The sequence below is a fragment of the Myotis davidii genome, unplaced genomic scaffold (assembly GCF_000327345.1).
Source record: "Myotis davidii unplaced genomic scaffold, ASM32734v1 scaffold1036, whole genome shotgun sequence".
NCBI lineage: Eukaryota > Metazoa > Chordata > Mammalia > Chiroptera > Vespertilionidae > Myotis > Myotis davidii.
In genome coordinates this window covers 2,023,352-2,048,289 of record NW_006287260.1, presented here as the reverse complement: position 1 = coordinate 2,048,289, position 24,938 = coordinate 2,023,352, and the positions used below count along the sequence as shown (strand labels likewise).

Here is a 24,938-nt window from a genome sequence, read left to right as displayed (position 1 = left end):
GTTGCTATGATGCGCACTGACCACCAGGGGGCAGATGCTAATGCAGGAGCTGCCCCCTAATGGTCAGTGCGCTCCCACAGGGGGAGGGCCGCTCAGCCAGAAGCTGGGCTCACGGCTGGCAAGCACAGCGGTGGTGGCAGGAGCCTCTCCTGCCTCCGTGACAGCACTAAGGGTGTCCGACTGACATCCCTGTGGGGAGTGGGCCTAAGCCATTAGTCAGACATCCCCCGAGGGCTCCCAGACTGCAAGAGGGCATAGGCTGGGCTGAGGGACTGCCCCCGAGTGCACGAATTTCATGCACCAGGCCTCTAGTCTATATAATAAAAGCATAATATGCTAATTAGACTGGACATCCTTCCAGACGTCCTTCCTTCCAGACAAAACTGCAGCGGGCAGGGGCCATGGCAGAGGTCCCCGGCCACAGTGGCAGCGGATGGGGGATGGGGCCAAGGCCCTTGCACGAATTTTGTGCATCGGGCCTCTAGTCTATATATATAAAAGGCTAATATGCAAAGTGTCTCCTTGGGAGTTTGACCAGGAGTTCAATCACTCCCTATGACGTGCTGACCACAAGAGGGCAGTACGGAACGTGGGCAACCAGCAGCGGCAGTGGGGCGCTGAGGGAGCGAGGGAAGGAAGAGGGGAACCCTGCAGTGGTGCATGCATGGGTGGCAAGGGAAGGAAGGGACAGGGAGGCGGGGAATTTGATCAGCCCTGATCGCCAGCCAGGCCCAGGGACCCTATTCGTGTATGAATTTCGTGCACTGGGCCTCTAGTTTGTATATAGTCAGCAATTAAGAGCAGAAACGGTCTCGAGAATTTCTCCTCTGAAATTTACATTCAATTCTGAACGGGACCGATTTTAATAAAATGAGTAGCACATGCACACATCCCCACTTAGCAGAGCCACACACTCTTGGTTGAACTGCAGCCAGCTCAGGCTGAGAGGACTTCCCAGGGGTGCTGCGGAGCACCATCACAGGCAAGGGTTTCTTAGCTTTCAGAGTTTTGAGCTGAAGTGGGAATTTTCTGAACATTTAAGGTGTGAAGAGCAGGAGTAAAATGGGAAGGAACACAGGGTAATTCATAAATCTCAACCACTAAAACAGCTGCTTTGCGCTTAAGGAAGCCTCCCTTTCTTTAGCCCGAAGGGCATCATTTAGGGAAACTGAGCGGCTTCTCAAGAGCTTGCTAACGTCCGTCCAATCCTTCCCCCCCCCAAGCGGGCAGATAAGGACGTGCAAAGGCTCCAAAGGCTGGACAAAACTGGCTCTACGTGCCCCCTGATTGCAAACCTCTTCAAACCACTGCTTAGCAAGCGTGACTTTCACATGGACAGTAAGTTTTGTTTTTCCTGCATTAATCAACACAAGGCGCTGACTCCTTCACAGAGAACTCCCTCAGGTACAACTCATCCCAGTTTCGCTGAAGCCTCCAGAGGAGGCGGTGTCTCCACCCTGAGCTCCGTGAATCCCGCTTGTCCTTGACAAGCCCACAGACAGGTGGTTCTGAGACACACAGAGGGCCTGGGGCAGCTGCGGGTGGCAGAGGATGCAGAGGGCCCGAGAGGGGTCACTCGTTCCCTCACTGCTGTCCGCCTGGCCCGTAACTGACACAGACACTCCTGTGCCCATTCACTTTCTGCCTTTCAGGACTAGGGGCCACAGTGTGCTTTGTTTTTCTTCGCAGTGGTGTTGGCAATGACCAGGTACCCAGAGGTATCAAAGGAAACAAGAAAAGAGCCATCCTAATTTACATGATTTGATTAATACAGCACTTAAGGGAAAAAATGAGCACAGTGAATTATCCAGTCAAAAGGATACAGCTTTATATTGTTACAAAAAGTAAAAACCTCACCTTGTTTCCAGTACAGAGACAGATCATTGTAACACAGGATCACAGAGTTGCACACCCAGCTGGCAAACACTTTGGGTCTGGAATTTCTTCCCCAACCACATTACATCAGCTTAACACATCTGTAAAACATCTTCCCTGGAGTCAGACCCTAAAGATCAGGCCCGGGAGGCACCCTCCACCCGGCCAGCATCTAGCTCATCCCCCTCTGAAGACACTGGTAAGAGCAACACAGCCCACAGCGATGGTGCTGCCTCAGCAGGCAAGGGAGGGGGACCAGCAGCCTAAGTGCCAAGAAACCAGCCAGGAGAAGGGGGGGAGAGCCAAAAGATAAAATGGAGAAAAGTCTGACTTCAGGAGTAACCATTTCAATTATAATCAACTTTAGTCTGGCATCGCTGAGACACCGAGAGCCGCGGACCCTGGGAAAGTTCACTTCTTGAGTGCAGTTTGAGGTGGTTTGATCTTTTCTCAGTGGTTCTTGATTCATTCTGTTTGGGAAACAGCAATGACTTCTTTCATCAGCCATGGCTTTCCTAACACAGTACAGGGTGGTGTGGCCAGGAAGACGGGCACGCAGGCCCAGCTGCAAAAGGATGGCTCTGAAGTCGGGCCAGCAGAGGGGGTCGCTGTGCAAGTGAGGGAGGCACCATCAGTTCCTCGCTGGGAGCAAGGCCTTGAGGCTGCGGAGGGCCAAAAGACCTGGCGGAGCCCCATCTCTCTCAGACAGGTAGGTACTGGAGAATGCCAGCCCAGCAGCGGGAGCGCCAGGCGCTGGCCCTCAGCTGGCTCACAGCTGGCTCACACACGCATGCACAGGGCAGGGAACCAAGTAACCAGCCCCTGGAAAGTGGTTTCATTGTTTTTTTAAAAAAATTATTTCCTCCTTTTGATCCGGTCTTCACCTCAGAACCGTTCCTCAGCACAGTCCTGTTTCCTACGGTTCTGAGAGGGTGGTTGCATCACAGAGGACCAATGGCTGGACCCCTCGGGCTACAATGTAGACCTTCCAGTGGACGGCACCAGCGTAGCCTGCAGGGTAACAGCAACAGAAGCTTGTGAACGTCAGGGCCTGGGCACACCTGCAAAGCAGGCGAACTTCGCTCTGAAGGTCTTTCAGGCCTTCCTGGCCTAAATATGCCCAGTCTTCCTGTAACCTGACACCCACCAGGAGCCACTCAGGAACCAGCTCCATTGCTGCCCTCACCTGGGGACTGAACGCCAATCCCACAGGTTCACATCGGCAGGTGCTCTGATGAGCTGGTGCTGGGCATAAATTCTGCAAAATGACCTCATCGTTTTCAGCAAGAAGACATGATGGGCTGAGGGGGAGGGGTCCCCTGCTCGATTTTCCTGAGATATCTACAACAGGGCCTCATTACCCAACATGCAGATTGACCCAACCCAGCATTTCCTAAATTGTGTCCTGTAAGAGGTCCAAGGAAAATGGGTTCTGTGGCCAAGGAAGTTTGAGAAACACTAGATTCCTCCAGGGTTTTTCGGAGCCTTTTATACATAATGTGCACTATGTATTGACAAGACCGGCGTCTCCCGAAGTCTACTGACCAAAGGACCCATTTTCCAAGGGCCTTCCCGCAGGGCGTCTGCTCCTGCCAGTCCTGAGTGACCTGAAGAACTCCTTAGGAAACATTGACCAGAATCATTTGAGTGGGCGGAAAGGTGACTCAAACCCCGACCACGCCAGCACTCTCTGGATGGACATTTTGTAGCGTCTGATGTGCCCTAGTCCTCTGTGAACGAAGGGCCCCGAGCAGACCCGAGCCTCCGCCTGGGGAGTCAGGAAAGCTCACAGTGAGCAGTGACTGGACAGTCCGGCGGGTGCAGGCTCACAGCGCCTGACCCCTACGTCAGCCTTGGAAACGCCACTCTCTCAGGTTTCTGTACCCTTGTCCCCTCCACTCAACCTTCACAGGACAATGCTTATCATGTCAAAAAGCACAGAAGCTGCTTGTCACGCTGCCATTCCTAAGGGTCCCTGAGCTGCTCAAGATGCCACCTGTCCTCAACCCGCCATGGTGGGGCCTGCTCTTGGGTCCTCACTTGTAACTGAGGCGGCTGCAGCCAGGTGTCTGTAGCTGCCACTGCTCAGGTGCCCATTGTCCTCCCTGCCTTCTCCCAGGCACGTCCTCTTCTCTTGTTCTCATCTGTCTTCTGTCCCTTCTCCACATCTGTTACATGGCTGGCCTTTCGTGGGCACTGCCAACCTCAGGGCTCCTTTCCTCCTGGTCTGTGGCCGCCAATCACAGCTCGGCAGGCATTGGCTCTGGATTTCAGCTAGTCTGGACTATGCCCACTGGACCTGCTGCTCAAAGCTTCTCTGATCTCTGTCAGGCACCCCTTCTTTCTTCTCCCCTCACTCTATAGCTGGCATTCTAGATGCCTGTGAGAGCCAGAGGCCTGGGATTTGGATAACTAAGGTGTTTCTGCAGTTGTCTGTACTGTCAGGATTTGTAGAGTGTAAGAAAGACTTTGAATGCACAACTACACACTCCCAGGGCCATGCCGTGCAGGCTTGTGCAGCTGTCACTCCACCACAGGAAAATAGGTCCAGAACACTTTCCACACAAGAATCTTCCTTTTTGCAGAAATTCCCAGGGGCCAGACCAGCTGTGCTCCATCATCAGTCAATGGTTAATTTGTGCATTTTTATTTTTCCATTTCTAAACTGAAATCAAAGTTATGTAACTTGGATTAAAACTTGGCACACTTCACAGTGTGCAACCTTCCTCCAAAAGAGGTGAGGTTTCTGGGCCCAGGTTTTTTGAAAAGGTAAATTAATCAACTGAGAGTCCAGTCTGGGCTCTGCCAGGGACTCCAGGCCTCCCCTAGGTTTTGCGAGGCAGGAAAGACAGGAGAGCAATGGGATACTTGCTCATTTACTTGCTTCTGCCAAGAAAACTCTACAGTCACACTGATTGCTACTGACAGCAGTTGATTTAAACCTGTTTCCCTGGAACCAACTTCTAGAATATAATGCACAGAACAAGTCACAGTTGGGAAATCATGGAGCCAAGGGTGAGTCATGGCTGTGAGGCTGTGACCTGCCTGTGGGACCCACCCGGGAGGTGAGACTGCCTGTGCGGCTGCTGCCCTTACATGCTGCTTGCATTGCATTGTTATATTAGCAAAATGGCACCGAAAGGGGTTTCCTCGAATCTGGAATTGAACCTCCCCTGACCTGACTGCTAAACGAGACACTGAGACTCGAGGCTTTCGTTGCTTAACTGACAGAGGAGCCCTGGCGCGTCACCTCCCCTCTCTGGACCTCTCTCCTCAGCTGGAAAATAAAGGCCTGCTCTCCATATCGGCATAACCCTTCCTAACATGGACACATACATTCTACATGAATATACAAGACCTTTCCTTCTGCCACATTTTCTCATTATTGTTCCGTTTAAGCATAAATATTGACCCTGTCAGTAAAAAATGTTCTTCTTCACTCTACTTAATTGATCTTTGGGAAGGCCATATTTAACTCTTATACTCTTTTTTGAGTTAAAGACTAAAAAGATCCTGGGGCCGACCTTGCCCTCCTGGGCCCCACCTACCGATATCGCCGGGCTCCAGCGGCATGGCCATGGAGTGGCAGTGTCTCCGGCACTGGAAGGGCGGGATGAGCTGCAGCATGGCCTCTCCGCTGCCAAGGGTGAACAGGTCATGCATCCTATGCATCTGGAGGAAACACAGGGCAGAAAAGGAAGGAAAAGAAAACAAAGTAAAACCGGGGGGTGTGGGAGACTGACACACAAACATCCAAACACACTCTGAGTTCCCTAGCAGCCCAGGCTAAAAGGAAAACAGACCCAGTAACACAATTCACAATTATGTCCAAAAGACGAAAACAAACTAGTTTCTCCAAAGCATGGCATCTCTCAGTATTGAGACCAGGTTACCCTGGCCACACAATAGCTTCTACAAGAGACACTGTAATTAAGTGGGGCCCCAACAATCGCCCTATTGTAGAAATGGCACAAGCTTCATAATTTACAACTATTTCTAGTCACAGCTTCAAAGTAGGTCAAAGGCAAAACATCTAACTGCAATTTTACGCAAGTCTAGCAAAGGCCAATACAATTGGTCTAAGAATGAAGTCTTCTGAGGGACTAGTTTGATCCAGACTTTTAAACTAATAGATATCTACATATCCTTTGGGCAATGCTCCATGAATATTCCTTCTTACTGCCAGGGTTTTGATGAGAATCAAAGAGTGGCAAGTTCAAGTTTACACTTTCTGGCAAGACCCAGGTGAGCAGATATGTCATGCTACTGATTGAAAGCTAATGACAGTAAGATTGGCCTCTGATTTTGAAAACCATGGAGGCCACCAGGTTATGCACCTGCAGCGGCAATGGCTACACTTCTGAGGGAGCACTACTGCCACCCACAGGCATGGCATGCACCCTGCTGGGTGCCAGGCACAGTTGCAAACCCTGGGCCAGGAAGTAGGACAAAGGGAGAGGCTGATCTCGCTCACCTAGGTGAGAGAGAACCCCTAGCCTCCCCTCCCAGTCCTGCCCGTCTGAGAAAGCCTCCAGATGCCCACAGAAAGCAGGGATCCGAAGTCTGACTTTCCTCTTCACCACTCAGGGCCTCCAGAGTCTTAGATTTTGGCCCATCTTCTCTTGTCCCCAACCCTGGTCTCCCTGTTGCTCCCACAGGCCCTGTCATGAATCAGTCATGGCCACACAAGAGCCATTCCAAATGTTGCTGCGGTGAAAGGAGGACTAGGGAGGTCTGGTGGCTTGAGCTGCCTGCAGCTGACTGGTCCCAGCAGAAGCGCTGACACCTGCAGTCTTGAAAAACCCCTGAAGACCAACACCAGGTGGATATACTAGTATTTCTTTTCATATACGCCTGAGGGGGCGGGACCATGATCCTCCACACCCAGGATGGGAAGCAGCAGACACCAGGGTGGAGCAGGCCCGCTGTGGGCAACTATGTGTAAGGGGTGCAGGGACCTGGATCTCCTCACCGCTTCCCCCAGTGCCTCTTAACAATCAAGTCTCCACTTGTGTATCCCAAGGCTCCTGCAGACATGGGGTTTCCAGGCCCAGGGACATGGACAACAGGGTGGAGTCGCAAGGCCGTCTCGAGCCTGGGCCAGGGTGGGGAACAGATGCTCCAAGAAACCAGACTCAGGATTTTTGCCTATTTGGGCCACTCCCCTTCCCAAAACATCCTTGAGAACCATAACAAGATGCCTCTGATAGGCGGCTGAGTAACTCTGTATTTACCACTTTGGCTGGGCTCCTTGGGTTGCTGTTAAGCAGGCTGATGACATTAACTTTAGATTCAAGTGGGACAAGTAAGATAAAGATAAAGGCCCTCGCCCCAGGATGATATTCTAATTGTGAAGATGAAATCATATGAGGGCCCGGAGTCCAGCCAGCGACAGGATAAACGTCTTTAAAATCAAGGAAGAGCCCAGCACCTCCGCCCTGCTGCTGGCAGACAGAAGAGCTCACTTCTAGACACAGTGATTGTTTTTCTAGGCTTTGAAATTCCTTTAACACGATTCAGCAAACTGGGAGCCAATAGTATCAGGAGGTTGAAGACACAACCCAGAGTTGGTGGGGTCATGGTTTGGGAAATTTAATCTTTTTACAGAGTAAAAAATCAAGATTTTAATTCTTTCAAACCAATCCAGGCTCAAAAACCTTCCTCAGGAATGAGACTCAACCAGAGACAAGTAAGCCACCATAGACACAGCACAGCTCTGCCGAGGCCAGTGGAGGGGGAAGTGAGGGGCCGGGTTGGCCCTGGGCTGAGGTGAGAGGCACGGCCTCTACGCTGGGCTGCCTGCCTCGGGCACATGCCCGTCCACCATTTAGTCCCCAAACCTCTCCATGCTCCCAAGCTTTCTGCTTCTCCAGTTCTCTAGCTGAGGTTCCTCCTGTATTTCTGGGAAAAGCCAACCTGAGAGTGCGGGGGTGGGGGAGGGGGGGTTCCTCCTATTAACTTGCTGTGTCCTTGGGCAGATCATTTACTCTCGCTGGGGCTCAATATCCTTATCTACAAAATGAGTGACGTGGACTATGGAATTACATACTGTTCTCTTATAGCTGCTGCTTTCTACTTTGAGGTAGAGAAGTCAGACTAACTTAGGGTTCTACCTACTTGAGTGCAGAAGTGTGGCTTGTGGGAGGTAGACTTGTAGGAAGCAGACTCTCCATAGCATGTCTTCCTAAAGGAGCAGGCTGCCCGGTGTCCTGGCTACCGGGAGGGTGTCCCTGAAATTCGCCCCCTAAGTTGATGTGCAGGGAAGGCCTTGATTATGTTATCGGCCCAGGTCCCAAAAGAGGAAAGTTCTGGATCTAAGTGCTCTCAAAATTTCCTACCTTACTCCCCACAATAGGTTCTGGTTGAAGAAAGAAGCACTTTTTCAAGGAGGCATCTTTTGGAAATGGGAGGTGGGTGAAAACAGGAAAGAGCTCACGTAAAATGTGTGATCTGTTCAGAGGTCTTCTCCTATAAAAGTTTGGAAGAGAAAAAAGTTATTAAACTGGGCAAGCCAGCCTCCGACTAACATAGAGCTGAGCAGGGTGGGGAAACTGTGGGTGGTGGGTAAAGAGGAAAAATATCAGGACAATATCTTAAGTATTAGGTCCATGAAGTACAGTCATGCCAAATCAATTAACTGTAACATGTACACGCACACACATAAACTCCACAGCCATGATTTGTCCATGTGGGTGGGTGTTTATAAAATCCAGCTAAAACAACATATAGAGGAAGGAAAGAAACAATCCATTCATTCTATCTTGGAAAAGAGACTGAAGTACTAACAAGCCAAGTGGGAGAAGAGACCAAGGGAGGAGGAAGCAGCAGACATCGTGAGCCTTCTCCGGAGGCAGAGCGCCATGCACTGGGAAGCCTGACTAGGTTGTTAAACTGAGTCACTGATCACGAAAGAAACAGAGAATTTAAAGAAAAGCAGAAGCACCGAGAAATTATCCAACAAAAAGCCTGAAACAGTTCTCCTTCCCTGTGAAAGGGTTCTAGATCCGCGGTTGCCAACCTTCCGGACCTCAGGGACCACCGTGGTCCTCGGACCACCGGTTGGCAACTGCTCTTCTAGATGGAAACTGGCTTTCCGTTTCTTTCTAGACAGCACCCCAAGAAATGGACCGAGGGTTCTGTAGGACACAGGGAGGAACAGGGATGCAGATCTAAGTTTCAGTCCCGACTGGGTGACCTTAAGCAAGGTAATTACCTCTCTGATCACCACTTTTCTGATCTGAAAGGTGACAATGACAATTCCTACTTCCCAGAGCTATTCTGAGCATCACCGCTGAGTAACAGACACTACGCACCAAGGCACACTGCCTGGCACAGAGCGTGATGGGGAATGCAGCCTCCCTTCCATTCTTCATGCTCTCTTCAGCCCTCAATGCCCAGGACCACGCTGCAGAAACACAATGCTAAACACATACCTAGAGGTAAACTATGAATCTATTAGGCAACCCTGGTGTCCACCCATGCTGTCACTCCTCCATACACATCTCTTCACTCGTCCCTTTCTCTCTCATCACTGGTTTGTCCACTGTGAGCTCCTGCGTGTTCTCTGACTTGCACGGTACTGCAAGATATTTGCACAGTGTTGACACTCGGTCTGCCCCTTTCCACATACACACAGGCCAAGCGCCCTTTGGACACTCACCACGGATAAGGAAATGGGAACCACCGGTGAGGAAAGCAGCGCCACCACTTGGCGAAAATCCCTTCCTCGAAGCCTTCTGTCACCTCAGGGTACTGGCACAAAAAATGCTGAATGTCCTTCGACAACAGGGGCCGTTCCGTCTTGGCAAGGCCAAAACCAAAAGCAAAGCAGAACAACAGAATTACTTCCCAGGAATGTCATAGAGCTTGGTGGTTTCTGGCCATTAAAAGGGTAGTCAGTGGGAGTATCAGCCTCTAGCTCACCTTGATCACCAGAGGATGGAGTCTCTCAAATTCCTTTGGGGCATCTTCCAGGAGCATTACCTTGAGGGGTAATTTCTGGGCACAACCAGTGCAGTTGGCAGGGATGGGGTCTGACTCATTCTGCTCACGGTCGTTTGTCCACCAGGGGTCAAAATCTGAGTGAGGATGAGACGTAGGAGGCAGATACAGGAAGAACACAGCAGGTAAATCCAACAGGCCAGCAATGAAGTAGGAAGGAAAGATATACTAAGAATTTTTAAAGCTGACAATGGCAACCTCTGAAAAGGAGCAGAGTGCTGGGGGTCGGGGCAGGGGTTGTGGAGACAGCGCGGGAAGGAGGGGTACTTTTCCCTGCAGGCTCTTCTACACTGTATGGGAAATATTTCTTTAACCTGTACACACATCTCCTAAGCCAAACCAACAAATGAAGCCAAACAGGAAGCCATTCAGTGGCATGGGGTGCAGATGTAGTTCCTCCACCCTTTTTTTTTTAAATATGTTATTTATTTCAGAGAGAAAGGGAGAGAGAGAAAGATCAATGAAGAATCAATGGGCTGCCTTCTGCATGCCCCACACTGGGGTCACGCCTGCAACCCAGGCATGTGCCCTGACAGGGAATCAAACCCAGGACCCTTCAGTCTGCAGGCCAATGCTCTACCCACTGAGCACCACCGGCCAGGGCTCCCCCACCATTTTCTAACCTGGGGCCCACACGTGTGAACCGTCTACAGCACACGGGGGAGGGACGGGCAGAGAGGGGTCCCACCATCAGTGCTGAGTCCCGCTGCCTGTCTTCTCCAGCACTCTGGGTGTGTGCCTAGACCAGTGATGGCGAACCTTTGGAGCTCGGCATGTCAGCATTTTGAAAAACCCTAACTTAACTCACTTAACTCTGGTGCCGTGTCACATAGAGAAATTTTTTGATCTTTGCAACCATAGTAAAACAAAGACTTATATTTTTGATATTTATTTTATATATTTAAATGCCATTTAACAAAGAAAAATCAACCAAAAAAATGAGTTCAGAGGTGACATGCGTGTCATAGGTTCGCCATCACTGGCCTAGACCCTTGGTTTGCAAGCCCAAATGGAGGCCAGGCTGGCTCCAGGAAGGAGGAGTGAGAGGAGGGTGCAGAGAGGAGGGATGGAGGGGAGACAGGACATTCCTGGGCCCATCTCTGGAGTAGAGTGAATTGACTAGCCCAGCTCAGGGGGTACTATCCACGGTTTCTCCCCAGGACAGCAGGTGGGTCAAGGGAAGAGTGCTCTCCCGGGCCCTGATGTGCGGGCTGGGTGGCCCCTGCCTGAGGGGTTGGCTCTGCTGCTACACAGTGCTTCTCCATTTCCCCCTGTTCCTGCCCTCCGGCACGCCTCTGTTTACAACCTTACTGCACTATTTCTTGTTTGCTTTTTGTTCCATTCTGGGTTTTACACGTGTTCTCTGAGATATGTGTTTGTGATAAACTCTAATTTGAATCCAAAATGTTTCACCAGATGGTTTCTGATTAAAACCCAATGGAAACCAACTCAGGAGAGAGCCTAGAACAAAGACAGCAGACAAGCCAAGGTGGCTGAACTGTGCCGTCAGTTCTTCACACCGACAGACACGCTGGGAGACTGACTCCTGGCCACACAGTATGTTGTCGCCGCAGCAGCGCTTTGTCCTTGTTTCCTGACAGCGGCAGTGTCAGCATGGAGGACGCCCTGTCAGGGGAAGCCTGCCTGTGTTCTCAGCGAGTCTCCCAGGCACCCTCCACCTCCGGCAGATAGAACCTGCGTTTTCCTTGAGGCAGCTGCCACCTCCCCTTCTCACCCCTCTCACCTGTGAGAGATAACAACCAGAGGACTGCTGCCCCTTACCCGAGGGGCCTCTGTCCTGCACTGCTCGCCGGGAGCTGCGGGGCAGCTGAAACCCTTTGGTGGCACCGGAGGCTGCAAAGTTACAGGTGTGGGGTTTTTTTGTTTTTCCTTTGGGAATGCTTTTAAATATTCCTTATCAGAGGCCAAATATGATGGATTCTTTTATTTTAAACAATTTTACTTTATTATTATTTTTATATTTTTTTGTTGATTTCAGAAAGGGAGAGACAGCTAGAAACATCAATGATGAGAATCACTGATTGGCTGCCTCCTGCACGCCCCCTACTGGGGATTGCGCCTGCAACCTGGGCGTGTGCCCTTGACCGGAATCGAACCCGGGACCCTTCAGTCCACAGGCCGACGCTCTATCTGCTGAGCCAAACCAGCCAGGGCAATATGATGGGTTCTTGCCACCATACAAGAACTCTGGGTAATGGACACACATGAGGCACACATAATCATGACAACATGTCTTAATTATATAGCATTTCAGTTTTCCAGAGCACTTGTGAGGAAGGGAGGGGAAAGGGAACTAATGTGCAAAGTGCCAGGCCCTATGCTAGTCATTTTCACACGCTGTGGGTTTACTTTTTATCATATGATTATTGAGGAGTTGAGCACACTGACAGTGAGGCAGAGAGTGTGGCAGAGGATGCGGGTGGCTGGGGGGGATAAGAGGACAGTGGCTCCGAGGAGGCTGTAATGAGGGTCCAGGGTTTGGAGAGCTTGAAGCACTTGTGGCTGTACTGAAAGCAAAACAAGGACCCATCACAGGCCTGTGAGGAGGGGCTTCCTGATGTCCAGGAGGCTATTCTGGTTGTGAGTGGGCTGGGTCCTAGAGATGGGGCTGGGAAGAGGAAGACGGGGCTGTACTCCGGCTTTGTCCCTTTAGGTGGGGGGTTGTATTGTGGTGAGAGGTGAAATATAATGAGTGTAAACGGAGGCAGTAGGCTGGGGAGGAGAAGGGGACTGCCGGTCAGGGATGACCCATCTGTAGATCTAAGCAGCAATACAGCATGTCTGTGCAGCTGGCTCTGCCCAAGAGCTCTGCCCTGAGGGAGCAGCGGCACCGAAGGCAGAGACCTGAAGGTTTCTCATCACATTTGGGGCATGAGGAGGCAGGACTGGAGGGAAAGGGCACTGTTTTGCTTTCTCTGTGGAGATACCATATTAAAACAACAGCTTTACTGAGATTAATTCACATACCATAAAATTCACTCCCAGTGTACAATTCAGTGGTGTTTAGTATAGTCATAGAGTGTGCACCAGCACCATCATCCAACCAACACCCTAAAAAGAAACGCTGCTGCTATTAGTAGTCCCTTCCCACTCCAACTTCTCCCGCCAGCCCTGAGCACCGATTTGCCTGTTCTGGTATTTCACAGAAATGGAATCTACATTTTGTGTCTGACTCCTTCAACTCAGCGTAATGTTTTCAAGGTGCATCCATGTGATAGCTCGTATCAGTTATTCATGCCTGTCTATTGCCGAGTGGCATTCCTTATATGGGTAGACTCTATTTTGTTTATTCATCCATAAGGTGCTGGACGTTTCTACTTTGGGGCTATTATGAATAATGCTCTTATAAACATTTGCGTGCAAATTTTTGGGTGGGCATATGTTTTCAGTTCTCGTGTGCATACCTAGGAGTGGAATTACTAGGTCATTTGCTTACTCTGTGTTTAACTTTTTGAGCAACTGCCAAACTGTGTTCCAAAGCAGCTGTGCTATTTTACGTTCCCATCAGGAATGGATGAGGGTTCCAATTCCTCCATGTCCTTGCCAACACTTCTTATTGTCTATCTTTTTGTTACAGCCATCCTCGTGTGCGTGAAGTACCTTCTCGCTGTGGTTTTGGTTTGCATTTCCGTGATGGCTATTGATGTTGAGCATCTTTCATATGCATATTCGTTATCTGTGTATCTTTTTTGGAGAAATGCCCATTCAAGCCTTTTGCCCATTTTAATTGGATTATCTGTCTATTATTGAGCCGTAAGAGTTGTAGAGAATAAATTCTTGAAAAATAAAACATTGTGAGGGAATGGCTTTACCAGATGTAGCAGCACAGTGGCATTCTATAAAGCTAGGGTAAGTAAAGTAGTAAAGTCAGCCCTCAGCACTCAGGCTCCTGTCGCCTACTCCCTGAGATATTTGTAACCCAAGCGAGACTCCAAGGCTTGCGAGTCACCGCCACACGTGCAGAGCAGCAATCCCAGCTGAGGTGGGCCCAGGCCTCACTCTTCCTTTCTGTTTCACCTCTCCCACTATAAACACATGTTCTTTTCACCGTTCACTTAGTGCCACATTTTCTGCAGTTTCGTCGGAGATTTTACTGTTTAAAATGGCCCTGAGGCTGTGGGGGAGTAGAGGAGCAGGGGAACTCTCTGTACTTTCTGCTCAATTTTGCTGTGAACCTAAAACGGCTCTAAAAAATAGTTTGTAAAGATAATAAAAAAATGTCCCCTGAGCCAAGTGCTAAAGTACTTTCTAGTGTCCCTAAGTACAGACTGTGATGTGCCTTCCAAAGAAAATACATGTGTTAGATCAACTTTGTTCAGGCAAGAGTTATAGTGCTGTTGACTGAGTTCAATGTTAATGAATCAACATTGTAAAATGAGGTTTCTTTAAACAGAAACATACAGAAAACAAGGTCTGTATTGATCAGCTGATAATGTGGCCAGAGGCTTCAGGAACCTGCCTCTATTTCCCCTGGGGGTGTGGGTCAGTATTCACCAGTTCAGTGTTTGCAGGGATTTTAGAGAACATAACTACAGCACACAATGAGAACCGACTGTATAATCCCATAAAGGAACAGACAAAAAACTTAATAAAACAGAATAAAGAATGTGGCAAGAGATCCAGAATATTTAATTCATGATAAAGGTCAATCTTAATTCACTGACGATAGAAGGGATTCAGTAAGTTATATTGGGACAAGCGGCTACCTATTTGGAAGAAAATAAAGTTTAATCCTTACCCTTCACTATACACTGAAATAAATTCTATATAAACTAAACATATAAATAGAGAAAACAAAATTTTAAAAATAATTAGAGGAAAATATGAGATGATTTTTATAATTTGGGGAGCCAAAAAGGCGTCTTATGCAAGGCATAAGTCAAAATGCAAGATGCCAGATTTAATCAGTATTTGCATATAAGAAATATAAGAGGTTAAAAACTAATATCTTTAATACATAATTAACTCCTATTTGATAAAAAAAAAAAAGTTTAAATGAGCAAAGAATAGGAACACATAATCCACAGAAAAATAAATATAAATGACCTATAAAACATATGAAAAGACATCTAACACCATTAATATAGAAATGCAACTTAAAATGAGATACAATTCTTCAGTTTTCTAACTGGCAAAATAATGGCAATATCCAGTGTTGATGATCAACACATGCAAGTTTATGAAGACGATTTGGTAGTTAGTATTTATTAAAATGTAAACTGTGCATGCCCTTTGATCCAGCCATTCCACTTCCAAGAATCTCTCTTATAGCAATAATAGTGTGTGTGTATAAAGGTAACTGTATATGAACGTCCCATTTTTTATAATAGCCACTAGTAACTGTTTAATTATGGAATATTCACAAAATGAAATATGAAATCTTGAAAAATGTACTGGGTTGAACAGTGCCCCCCCAAATATATGTCCTCTTGAACCTCAGAATGTAACCATATTTGGAAATAAGGGCTTTGCAGATGTAATTCATTAAGACAAGGTCATACTGAAGTTGGATGGGCCCTAAATCCAATCTAAATGGTGTCCTTGTAAGAAGAGAGGATGTGCAGACACACACACAGAAGGAAGAGGCAGAGCTACCGCAGCTAAGAAATGCCAAGGATTGCTGGTAACCACCAGACACTAGAAGACAGATTCCTCCCTAGAGCCTTCAAGAGGGAGCATAGCTCTCCCGATTCCTTGATTTTGGACTTCTAGCCTTCAGAACTGTGAGAAAATGAATTTCTGTTGTTTTAAGTCACTAGCCTGTGGCATTTTGTTATGGCAGCCTTAGAAACTAATATAATGTGTCTAGCCAAGAATAGGTAAATGAGCCTTTTTCTGTGTGCATGAACCAAAAAGCATTTTATATTTATGTATAGTAACTATCTATCTGTACAGCCATGGAAAAACTCAAGGATGTATATAAAATTATTACCAGTGGAAAAGAAAGAAATTATTACCAGGGTTGTTTGAGTGGAGGAGTTAGAGCAATAGAGGCAAGGATATTAAAAGTATATTTTAAAACATGAAAATCTTACACCTCTTTATTGTCTTTGTATGTAAGTGTTTTATGTGTTTTCCAAATAAAAATGTCTTTGGAGACTGAAAAATTAAGCTGAGTGTCAACTTTGAAATGGAGAGTTCAGTCACCTCAGAGGCAAGAATGGAGAACTGTGGCCAGGCTGGTGGCCAGCAAAGGAAGAAGGGAAAAGAATTATTGAAAGGGGTAGCGTATGCCACCCATATGAATTAGAGGAGCCCAAACTTCCAGAAGAAAGAGCTGCTTCCCTGGCCGGGTAGTTCCTTTGGTTAGAGCATTTTCCTCATACACCAAGGTTGCAGGTTCAATCTCTGGTCAGGGCACACACAAGAATCAACCAATGAATGCATAAATAAGTGGAACAACAAATCAATGTTTCTCTCTCAATCTCTCTAAAGAAGAAGAAGAGCTACTTTTGATTTCTCTGAAACCTTGAGATCACCAAGGTGGATAAAGAATGTGCTTATATTAGGTGGTAAGGGACTGAGGAATGGCCAGGCAGTGAAGTGTCTGGGTGCTGGGGACAATTGGGGTTCTTCCTCCCCTTGCCATAGATGCCCCCACAGCAAAGAGAGCAGTGCCCAGGCTCCAACGTGGCCTCTATCTCTCTGAAGAGGTTTCATCTAATCCAGGGGTGGGCAAACTTTTTGACTCGAGGGCCACAATGGGTTCTTAAATTGGACCGGAGGGCCGGAACAAAAGCATGGATGGAGTGTTTGTGTGAACTAATATAAATTCAAAGTAAACATCATTACATAAAAGGGTACGGTCTTTTTTTTTTTTTTTAGTTTTATTCATTTCAAACGGGCCGGATTCGGCCCTCGGGCCGTAGTTTGCCCACGGCTAAAACTGGATGGAGCCATCACACCCAAGAGTAAGCAAGTCCCACCCTGGAAAGCAGCCAACAGCACACAGCAGACCATCGCACCAGCCCAGTCCACAGCCACCTGCCATCCCGCCTCTCATTCTCACCAGCCCGGTTTCCACCCACTCTTCTTGCAACACAGGACACAAAGGCCAGTGGGATTTGGACAGCAACTTCCTTTTAATTTCCAAGCTTCTTTACCCCAGAGAGCCTCCTTATACTAGCTGTTTTATTTTATAAAGGTATGACAGGCAAGTGAAATGCCCATATAAGAGTTCAATAAAACTCATGACCTGCATTCCAACTTCACACCATGAATTGGAATCATTTCAGTTTGAGATATCAGAAACAGTCTCTGAGACAAAACATGGCCCCAGAGTTAAGAAAGGCAGAAACAGTAACCTCCCAGCCTTCTCTGTAAGTTGGGCATTGTGTGGAAAAGTGGTGGCCAAGGCCGGTCAGGAGGAGTCCTGGTGCCTGAGAGCTGTTTATAAAGAAAACACACTTAGGCTGGTTTGCTGTGGACAACCATAACATGCCCTGGAATTCTGAGTGGAGAGAGTCCTTTTACACGGATTATTAACCTGGAGAAAAGTGTGTGTGTATGTTGGGCAGGTGGGGGACGGGGGACGGGGAGACTTCTTTCCAGGACAAAAACCTCCCTCTGGGTAAAAAAGATAGGAAAGAAAGGCACAAAGCCAAGACTAGCTCCACAAGAGCAGGAGGACTGTCTGTCTTCTTCATGGCTCTGTTGAGAACAGTGCCTGGCATACTGTGAGGTCTCAATACACTTTCACTGAATGAGTGAATGAATGAATGAAACCTTGACTTTTCAGAAGCTTTCGCAATTAAGTCCATGGGGAGAAAAATCAAATGAGCAGTTTGAATTTGGAAAAACCCAAAGTAAATATTACGAAAGTACAACTTCTAGATTTCTTATATTACAAATGTACCCAAGAAAAGCCTGCAAGCCCACAACAAAGTTTCTGTGACTTTCCCTGGTGCATGCTCAGTATTTAATCAGGCTACTCGCCAGCAGCTCATTGCTTAGCACCTCTTCTGCAACCCTGGGCATGAGGCATGATGAAGTCCTGATGGTGAAGGCGCCCTGGGCCAGGCCCCCTGCATGAGTGGCCGTGAATCCAGAGCCATTTTCATCATGGTAGGGATGGAAGGAACCCAAGAAATCATTGTGCCAATAGCCTTGCCTTCAGAAGCAATGCATTTGAACCATTCCGAACCACAAAGTTCATGTATGTTCATGAATTCTTGTATAAAAATGTCTCTAACTGTGAGATTTTAGGTAAGTTAGTCAATCCCATTGGCATAGTCTTTGAAATGTACATAGAAACAATACTCTTTGTGACTGTTATGAAGACTGAGAAAATACATGGCACAGAGCCTGATACACAGCAATGCTTGATGGAGCTGGTATTATCAGCTCAAGGAATGCTTTATTCTTTTATGTGAAAATAAAAGAGTAAGGTGTTGCCTGAGGTCCAGCATTTCATCGTGGGCGCTGGCCTGGACTCAGTCTGATCAGGCCCTCAGTCCTGAGTGAATGCATGATCTGCTATTCCCAGCACTCCTGGGTGTTTCAGCCTCCCCTTGACAGCTCACAGCCGCATCAAGCTCCAGGGTTGCAGTGCAGATACTGAGATGCACTTTCTCCTTATAGGAGAGAAGGATCCCAGGCCTCTTCAGTATAAACAGGTGTTTATAATTAAAGGTTGTAAATGCCCAACGTAAACAAAATCACTGAACCTAACATGCCGGAATCTGGCTTGACTGGGTGGTTACAACTGGCAGTAAGTGTGATGTGATGGGAAGAATGCTACACCAGGTTCAAGCGCTAGTTTGCCACTTTTAGCTGGGTAACAAGTTACTTCACCTCTCCTGGCCTCCATGTCCTCTTTATAAAACGGGGATGTGTACTAGATCAGTTCCTTTTTAAAAGTTCCTTTTTAGCTCTAGGACAATGATCCCATGGAAGGGTGAAAGCCAAGAGAACGGCTGCTGGCAGGGTCACAGTGGACATAAAGGGGACTAAGAATGGAAGGGAAAACGATGGGTTAGTAAGTGAAAGGATTAAGTCAAACAATAACAGTACCTATGATGGTGCCAACAGGGAGGAGGACGAGCTAGGTTGAATGCCCAGGAAAAGAGTGGTTCAGACAAATTCTAAAGGGCCAGTAACTTGGGGGACTCTTATCTTTGGACTTGCAGTGCCAGTGAGAAAGAGCCTTTTCTTTAGGGACTGGGAGCTGAAAGAAAGCATCCGATGACCTGAGGGAGAGAGAGTGTAGAACTCCCAAATCAAACTCCTATTCTTCGGTACTGTGTAGCTACAAACTATCATACCACATGTTAAGAGCTCAAAACTCTGAAGATGGGCTGCCTGCATTCAAATTACAGTTCCATTACTTAACTAGCTTGGGACCTTGGGCAAGTGACCTCATTTCACTGTACCTCAGTGTCTTCATCTGTAAAATAGGCATAAAACCAGAACCTATCTCACAGGAATATTATAAAGATGAAGCAATATTATATAGAAAGCCCTTTGAATAGGGCCTGGCATCTGGTCAGCTTGTTTATTTCCTGCTGCAACAAGGGATGTTTACATGGCTCACTACAGTCCCTGCATGTTCCTCAAGGCTTTCCCGCCCAAGGCTGAAACCTAGAAAAAGAACCTCAATTCTGTTGCCTTCTATTTCCCGGGAGGAGTTGAGACGAAAAACTACCAGTGTCAGGAGGAAACCGACCACTTTCGCCACAGCTCCTGCTGCCCTCCATCATTCAGCGGGAGCATCGGACGACCCTGGGATAGCTAGACAGGCCAGCCCTTATCGAAGCAACCCTCTCCAGGACTTCCCCCAGCACTCCCCCTCCACATTTACTTTAAAGGGACTCCTAAGTAATCCAAACTGAAAGGCAGTGCTTTTTGGTAGCACGACATTACGAATGCCAATTAAACTTTTTCACTTTTGGGGCCCTCTCAAGTTAATTCTCCCCAATATATTTCTATTTACCCCTTACATAATGTCACATTCTTAAGTTTTCTTCCAAATGCTCAGCAAACGCTGTTAGTTTACATGTCTACAGCTTTCCAGAATCATCACACATGGGAAAATACGGCGCACCAATATCCACGTTACAAATGAAAGCAGCCCTTGAACAGAATCAACAACATTTTAAGAGCTAAACCACACCCTTCCAATGGTCTCTCTTTGTAACTGAGCTCCAAGGACTCATTTTACTTCCATCTGCAAAGCAAAATATTTATTTGGAGTGGACCAAAAAATCAGGCTTGTTGACAAGACTCTAACATTTTTTTTAATTTTAAAACTCTGACTTAGAAAATGAGCAATCATTGTCCATTGACTATTATTGCTTAACTCAACAGTCTATGGAGATTTACTGTATAGGACAGAGAGAAAGACCGTAACTGCTATCACCCTGGTCCCAAAAAACCATTGAGTTCATCTCCTGTGCCCATGAGCAGAAGATGCCTTTCAGGAGCTGGTGAGGGGAAGACAGGTAAGGAGCTGGCCTGACTGAAGAGGTCCTCTGGCTCTTTCCCCCACGTGCTCTGGACTTTCCTGATCAGAGTTAAAAACTTCATATTTTCTGAGCTTTGTTGATGACTTTTCAAAAACAACCTTCCCAATAAATACAGGAAGTTATATTTGACATTTAAAACTCTAAACATATGAGCTAATTAAAAAAACAACAACTCACAAGCCCGAGGTTTTGATTTATGATGTTCCCTTCCTCTGATTTTGATACAATTTTGGAAATCTTTCCGTGATTTCCTCAAATGTACAACAAAAGATTTCAAAGGAGACCAAGCCAAGGGATGATTTTTATGACTGATTAGGTCTTGCTTAAAGACTGGTATTATGACTATTGTCCTGGCCAGTGTGGCTTAGTTAGTTGGGCATTGTCCCATGCACTGAAGGGTTGTGGGTTTGATTACCGATCAGGGCACATGCACAGGTTGTGGGTTCAATCCCTGGTTGGGGTGTGTGCAGGAGGCAACTAATTGATGTTTCTCTGTTTCCCTCATCCTCTCTCTCACTCCCTCCCTTTCTTCCAGCCCTCCCTTTTTCTCCCTCTCCCTTCCTCTCTCTCTGGGCTCTAAAGGTTTCAGAACACAGTTACATAAAAGACCTATAATCCATTTGTGATATTAATTTACACATTCCTTCACATGGACAAATAAGATTAACACCACCAAACAAGGTAAAATCCCCAAATGTTATCCTTCTAGTCTTTCTCAAAAAGTAAATTTCAGGTCTTACCACATGTGTCACTATTCTTAAAGGAAACTCCTCAAATGGTCCATCAGACTAGGAATTCCTATGCTACCACTGATGCACTGCTACCAAATTTAAATGTTTCTTAAATTCAATTTATTGGCAAAATTGTACACAAAATAAGTACACTGTGAGACAGAGAGAAAAGATCACATTGGAAGAGTGAGAGATACTTAAGACGAAAACCTAGCCAACAGGCTAATGGGGGGTTAGAGGATCTGGTTAAAAGCAGGCTGAACTCAGATGCCTTCAATAAGTCAACAGCTATTTATTAAAATATCTATTATGGTTTGGGATCACAGGAGAGAGAAAGGTAGAACAGATACATTCAAATCCTTCCTATGAATAAAAACACTCATCCCTAACACATGTGTTTTGGATTTGGCTCCATCGGATGTGTTTTTCCGCTATGTTTCTTTTTTTTTAATCCTCACCTGAGGATATATTTTTCCATTGAGGGAGAGAGGAAGAGAGAGAGAGAAACATCGATTGGTTACCTTCCACACACACCCAACAGGAGCCGGGGATCAAGCCTGCAACCAAGGCATGGGCCCTAGACCAAGAATGAAACCTGTGACCTTTCGGTCCATGGGCCAACGCTCTAACCACTGAGCGACCAGCCAGGGCCCAGGCAAGTTTCTTAATCTTTCTAAGCCTTAGTTTCTCAATCTGCAAAATGGGGAAAATAAAATCTATCCCACAGAACTTTAGTGGGGATTGAATTAAATGAGACAATACAGGAAAAGTGTCTCTCACGAGATGTCAACAAATGTTATTTCTTTTCCTAACATATATCGTCAAGAAGGCTTACTACTCATACGTAGTAAATGAAGCATCTACCTGGAAAGGATCTGTCTTCATCACCCCCATTCAGAGGAGCTCCCTTATTTTCTGGCATATATTTCTTGGTAATGGGCAAGGACATCAGCCGGATGTGATGGATGAGTGAGCGCCAGGTGTACGCTCCAGAAAGCACTGGTTCAGGTTGTAATGGGCTGAAAGGCTGAATCACAAAGTAGGCAGTGAGCAAGATTAATCCCAGGGTTGCGAGGACCTACAAGGAAAGATGGGAAAATTATTAGTACTTATCCCAGCAAATAAAATACTTTCATGACAAGAAAATAACAGTCCTCATCTACTATTAGTACTTTAAGATCTAATCCATTTTCATAAATAAGCCATTTATATTCACTTATGAAAGCACTTAAAGTTTGAGAACCAAGAGGACTGCAAGGCTCACCAAGCTGCTATCATATGACCAGGGGGTGTGTCCACCACTAAAAATACACACAAATATAATTTAAATATAAATACACAGCTTTCATTTAAGACAGTTAACAAAATAGTCAAATTTCCTCATAACACGTTAATAAGAGCGAAGGCCAAGGTTCAACGGTGGAATCAGTCACAGTAGTATTTGGGGAGAAAGTTGAAGGCTTTGTGCTCCATCTAAGTTTTGCCAAGTCAGAACCCATTTTTACCTTATACACAGCTATAAGGAGAGGGTACTGGGGGGGCCCCCTCTGAGGTTCATTCTTTTCCAGCAGCTGTCTGATAAACTTTTCAATTGCCTTCTCTGACATGCCGCATTGATGGCCCGTCTGTCTCACCAAATCAACCGTCTCTGAAAGTTTGTCATAAATGCTGATCTCATTGGCAGCAAGATCCATGTCTTCCAATGCAAAATCCCTGAGGGAGAGAAAATAAATGTAAAAGAAAGATGGTTTCTTTAAAGCTCTTCCTCCTCAAAGCTGCCTGCTTTAGAACAGTGCTTTCTGACTGTCCGTGGGAAAGAACCAGTTCGGTGCTTTTCCCAGGCCACTGCAGGCCAATTTTTTTGTAAAGTACCATGACTACGTGAGACAAGATCAAGTTGCTACATAAGTTTTTAAGTGTGGCTTAACTGTAGGCTGGTAACAAGCGGTTTACAGACCAAACACTTTGAGGAGCACTGGCCTAGAGCACAATAAATCCCCAGGTGGACTCTGAAACACCAGTGCCATCCAAAATGACTTCTGAAATCCTTCACAAAAGATCTGCTGCTGGTAATTTACTAAAATAAAAAGAAATGGAATATGGAGAATGTTGCTAATCAATTATTTCTTTCCATTTATATCAGATAGCCCAAACAAAAAAATTTAACTTCCAAGTCTTTTTTGTAACTAACTTTTATTGAGATAAAAATACCAGCCAAAAGGAAGACCAGTCTTGGGCATGGAGTTTAAACCCCAGCAGCGTAACTGGGTAGATGAGACAGCACGCCCATTCTCCCAGAATTCTGCAAGCGTTTTTATACATCAGCAGAGGGACGGGAAGAAGAAAGAGGTGGTCTGAAAGAAGCTTACGTTATCCACTGAGCCAAACCAGCTAGGGCTAAACTAATTTTATTTTACAAGTGATAGAGAGAATTGTACTTGGCATTTTACCTTTGATTCTACAGCCACTGTGAAACGACTAGTCTTTAACTACGAGAACAAATTGGCAAAGGGGTGGGAGAGGGTGAGGGGCCAGCTCTGGGACAGCGGCGGAGTCCACATAAAGACGCGTGCGCTCCTGCAGACTGGCTGTGGCAGCAATCCGAAAACAACCAGTGAGGCTCCTGGACTGTCAGGGTAGCCTGGCTATTCTGTGCCAACAGCCCCCTGGAAAGCAATCCCACAGGCAAGGGAAGGAATGCGCAGTCTTTGTTAGCTGCCCTCGGGCAACAGCAGATGAACAATTCTGTCTCCCACTCTGTGGCTGGCCTGCCCCTGTAATTTAATTTAGAACATCTCAGAATTTTCTCCTTATCAGACCCTTTAGCAACACAAGATAGGAACTGATCCCTGAAGGCCGGATGTACTGTGAGGAATATGCTGATTTGCTTTGTTCCTGGCAGAGCAAGGACTTCAGGCACACAAAAACCACGGCAGGGGAGCTCTTCAGACCTTGCAGGTTACAGTTCTTATGCTTTTCCACAAATACAATTTTAGACAATACAGGGCATTTCATTTGTATTTTACATACCGTATTTGCCGGCGTATAAGACGATTTTTTGGCCCTGAAAAATATGCCTCCAAGTGGGGGGTCGTCTTATACGCCAGGTACACTTCAGATAGACTGCCCATAGTGCTTGCCCCGTGCCATAGTGGCCTCCCGATGCCCGCCCACTTCATTCCACATACCGTTTAGGCATCAGCAGCGCTGCTGGGTGTATGCTCGGCTGTTATGCGATTTTGCTGTTATGCGATTTTCCACACTCGCAAAATCGCACACAGCCGACCATTCACCCAGTATGATAGCGCAAAATCGCGAATCGCGATACCATACTGGGTGTATGGTTGGCTGTGTGCGATTTTGCGAGTGTGGTAAATTCGGGTTACCATATATTTCTTTACATATGCATTGAAGATTCGCGATTTTGCGCTATCATGGTGCCTGTTAGAATGTTGAAGAGCTCGCACTTGCGCACTAGTGAGGTCCCAGGGAGATGCTGATGCAAGGGTGGACCAGACTGCTATAGTGACAGGGCGGGCAAACAGGGAGCAGGGACCAATCAAATCAGGCTTTGTATACAGCCAACAGCCAACCACAATACTGCCCCATTGTACAGTACAGCATAGAAAATGTCGACCAGTCAAACCCCTATCATCCCTATCATGGCACCAAGATGTCGTTGATGAACTTTTAATATCAGATGATGAAGAGGAGTGTGAAGGCTTTTAAGGTGAAACTGTCACGCCAGCAAAATTGCTAGGGACTTGCCCGGCACTTGCTCTCTCCCTCTATTTGTTATCTTACTTCTATCATTGACAGTCCCTCTAGGTTGTGGGCTGCTTGCCTG

General features: G+C 46.8%; 1 protein-coding gene across 1 annotated transcript in view; it reads right to left on the bottom strand.

Moving 5' to 3' along the window:
* Positions 1–1,748: 1,748 nt before the first annotated feature.
* LOC102773796 (chromosome unknown open reading frame, human C6orf89) overlaps positions 1,749–24,938 on the bottom strand; it is a 34,009-nt gene continuing 10,819 nt past the window's right edge. The window contains exons 2-8 of the mRNA XM_006759033.2: positions 22,597–22,804; positions 21,956–22,169; positions 9,799–9,953; positions 9,536–9,675; positions 8,214–8,343; positions 5,424–5,547; positions 1,749–2,886 (exon numbers count right to left, since the gene is read on the bottom strand). Of these exons, the coding sequence (XP_006759096.2) occupies positions 2,792–2,886; positions 5,424–5,547; positions 8,214–8,343; positions 9,536–9,675; positions 9,799–9,953; positions 21,956–22,169; positions 22,597–22,804 (1,066 nt within the window). The 3' untranslated portion in view covers positions 1,749–2,791. The remainder of the gene's footprint in view (positions 2,887–5,423; positions 5,548–8,213; positions 8,344–9,535; positions 9,676–9,798; positions 9,954–21,955; positions 22,170–22,596; positions 22,805–24,938) is intronic.